Source organism: Chenopodium album, chromosome 15 (genome assembly GCF_948465745.1).
Source record: "Chenopodium album chromosome 15, dcCheAlbu1.1, whole genome shotgun sequence".
Lineage (NCBI taxonomy): Eukaryota > Viridiplantae > Streptophyta > Magnoliopsida > Caryophyllales > Amaranthaceae > Chenopodium > Chenopodium album.
In genome coordinates, this window is record NC_137848.1 from 34,938,415 (window position 1) to 34,941,864 (window position 3,450).

At 34.7% G+C, this 3,450-nt stretch overlaps 1 protein-coding gene across 1 annotated transcript; it reads right to left on the minus strand.

Annotated features, from left to right (window-relative positions):
- Positions 1 to 546, minus strand: LOC145581092 (uncharacterized). Its single transcript, XM_081638159.1, has one exon. It carries the CDS (start codon positions 544 to 546, stop codon positions 1 to 3), a length of 546 nt encoding a protein of 181 aa, XP_081494285.1.
- Between the last annotated feature and the right edge of the window lie 2,904 nt (positions 547 to 3,450).

Genomic DNA, 3,450 nt, shown 5'->3' on the forward strand with positions numbered 1-3,450 from the left:
CTAGAAACGACGCAAAGGCAATAAGGCATCCAGCATAACCTTTACCCTCCTATACCTCCCAATTCCCAGGATGTCCTTTTCAATCTCCATTACTTCTCCCATGTCACACACTAAGGCTTGCACATAAACGTCAGATCGACAGTTAAAAGGAAGATTCTTTATTCGAACCCAAAAAGGGGAATGGGTTAATTTCACTTCTTCAGGTTGTTCATCTCCCTCAATTTCTTTTAAGAGAATAAACATATTGTCAAAACACCATAGCCGACCTTCCAAGACTTTCTCCTTATCCCTCCAGTGGAAAAATTGTATAACAAAAAGATTAGGGCTTAGAGATCTAATTGTCATACCTTGGGAAGGATTCCAGATGTTTGTCATTGTATGTTTGAAGGCTTCGAAATTGTAAGATCGTTCAGTCAAAATTCGCCCCATCAGCATTAGGGCAAGGTTCGAATTGTCATTGTTAGGGTTTAGAGCACCTAAGTCAATAGCTTCCCTTGATTCATCAAGAGATAGGTTTGTGCATTGGTTAACAATCTCCTCAGCCATAAGGAAAACGCTAGGAGAAGATCAATCCCGGTGGGTAGAAAATCCGATAGAAAACCAGTAGGTCGCTATTCGAGAATAGAGGGAACCCTTTCTTTCAAGGGAGTTTTTTTTTATGTGAATAACCAATAACCTTTTTTTAATTAAAACACAAAAGTAGTACATATAACTATATAACTATAGGAATAATAATTAAAACAAGGAGGAGATAGTAGAGTGGGCTCACGGTGGTGGATGTGGTGACTGACCGAACTGGTCGCCGGCGCAAGGTGGTTAACGGCAGGTGGCGGTAGCCGATTGGACACATGGTAGCAAGATGGTGGGGTCGTAGCTTGGTTTGCGTGAATGGAGTTCACGCATGAACACTATCAGGAGAAAAAAATTAAGGAAGGAAGAAAATAGAAAAGGAGAAAAAAAAAAAGAAAAAGAGAAAAAAAAACAGAAAAGAAAATAAGGAAAAGAAATAAAATAATACTTACCCCAATATGATTCTTGAGCCTCTTTACGTGGGAAAATTTTGGGGTTTTGAGAGGTATTTATAGGGTAGAGAATAGGGTTTAAGTTTGGATTCAATAAATAAATGGGCCTGAGTTATGGAATATTTGACCCACAAGGGTTCAAATAAGAATTGGGCTTAGTTAAATTAAATGGATAGGTCCAAAAAGAGTATGTAGGAAGATTATTTAAATGAGCACATATCTATCTATTAACTATTACTAAAAGAGAAGTTGCTGACGTCACCATTGCCCACGTGTCGCTTCCTCAATAAAAAAATTTCCGCCTAAATGCAATGATGATGTCATTTTTTTTAATTTTTTTGTAGAGCTATCATATTTAACATTTTTGAAATTTAAATATTGAAAGCTTCTACGACATTACAACTAAAACCTATCAATTTATCGTACAAAATTGAAACAATTTTAAATAGCACACTAATAAATGACCTCCTACAGAACTATGAATTAGACAACGTTGAACAGATATATATCATAATTTTGAGGAAAATAAAAAATTTTAAAATTACAAAATATACGCAATTCTTATTTATATAAATAACAATTCTTATTTATATTTATTTTTAAAATGTACAAATTAAAAATAGGTTTTATATAAACCGTGCATCGCACGGGTTCTAACCTAGTAATTAATAAACGTTTGGCCAAAATATAATTTACTTTTATAAGCTTTATAATTAAAATGCTTTAGCCCATAAAATATTTGATTAAAATACTTGAGCCCTTGAAAATACATTTTATAAACACTTAAATATTTTATAAAAAATACATTAAAATACGGAGTATTACAACATATGACTATGAGAGGACTAGGCCCTCCTCTTTGTTGTCTATGCTCTAATTTTATTGTAATTTACTGCAAGTAAATTAAATCGCTATCAATATCCATATAATTTAAGAAAAATGGTGGTCTTGCATTCAAAAAAGCACTGACAGGTTAATTTTCTCAACTTTGTTTACAATTTATTTAAACTTTCTTTTTCAAATTTGTTTCGAAATTAGTTTTTCATTTTTAAATTTGATGATTTTCTTTAATTATCTTTTAAACTAATTGTCCTTTATATTTTTGTCTGAATATTTTTAAAGATTCGTATAATTTGTTTTTGAAACAATAGGTCTGTAAATTTTTTTTTTTTTTTGAAACAAAGTTTGTATATTTCTTATTTTATTTTTCAATGTCTAAAGTTTTTTAAATTCATTTTCAATGTGCAATATTTTTAACCCCGTTACAAATATTCCTGATCCGTGCCATTTATGGAACCTTTAGGCTATGTTTTCTTTATATTTCTATGCTCCTTTGTAGTCGTTTATGTCGTGTTTTTAGAGAATAATGCTCGATTCGCGTGTTTTTGTGTTAGTTTAGAGAAATGCATGCTTTTAATGGTTTTCTTATCATTTTATTCATTTCTTGGCTATTTCTCTTGCTTCTCCGTTTCTTTGTCTTGTTTTGTAGGTACGTCGCGGGCTATATGCATGGGAATTGAAAATAGCACCCACTAAGATCAATATGCACTTTTCGGAATTGAATTTGAGTTTGAAACAAAGGAAAAAGAAGGATTGCAAAGTATCAAATAGGACCTTTGTGCATTGGTTTAGTCATATCTCAAGTTCTACAGATCGGATTAAGGTGATTCAAGTTGGGTTGGAAACTAGACTTGAAGAGATTTCCAATGATAGGTCGCACGCCTTCATACGATTCTTAGATCGGAAGTTACAGCCTTCTGAAGTTGGCCTAGGAAAACTGCCGCGGGCGCGGGCTACAGTACCCGCGGGCGCGGGGTTGCTGCTGCTCCAAAACTGCCGTATTTGGGCAGTAAGCACCCGCGGGAGCCCCCTCCCCGAGGGCGCGGGCCTTGGCCCCGCGGGCGCGGCTATCGGGGTGTCCGTTCCCCTCCGCGGGCGCGGCCGATTTCTCCGCGGGCGCGGGTTTCTGGGTCTTTTACGATTTTAAGCTTCTTTTCTCCTTTTGTTTATATAGTTTTTGGTTTCCTTTATTCTTCATTCATGTAATTCTTTAGTTTTAGAATAGTTTTCTCTCTCTTAGGTTGAGAGCTTCTCTCTCTAGATTAGGCTAGTTTAGGAGTAGTTTTAGAGAGAGAAAGTGAAGAATTTCAATGGTGATTGAGAGATTGAAGATGCAAGTGTGACAATTGTGTTGGAGATCTTCTTAATTATCAATGAGCATTTCTAAACTCTATCTCATTCAATTGCTTTGTTTAATTTGATGTTTGTTTGGTTTGATTTTGATATTTGATGTTTGATTAGAGTAATTGTTCTTGATATTTTGTTGATTCTTGTTCTATATAGTTGATAGTAGTTTTGATCATGTTTCTTGAGTAGTTTACTTGCTAGGGTTTGGGTAAACATGTGTGATTGATGGATTGAGGTTGAT

What these genes read in the sequence shown, in the direction of transcription:
- LOC145581092 (XM_081638159.1), bottom strand. Translation starts at nt 546, where the DNA reads ATGGCTGAGGAGATTGTTAACCAATGCACAAACCTATCTCTTGATGAA.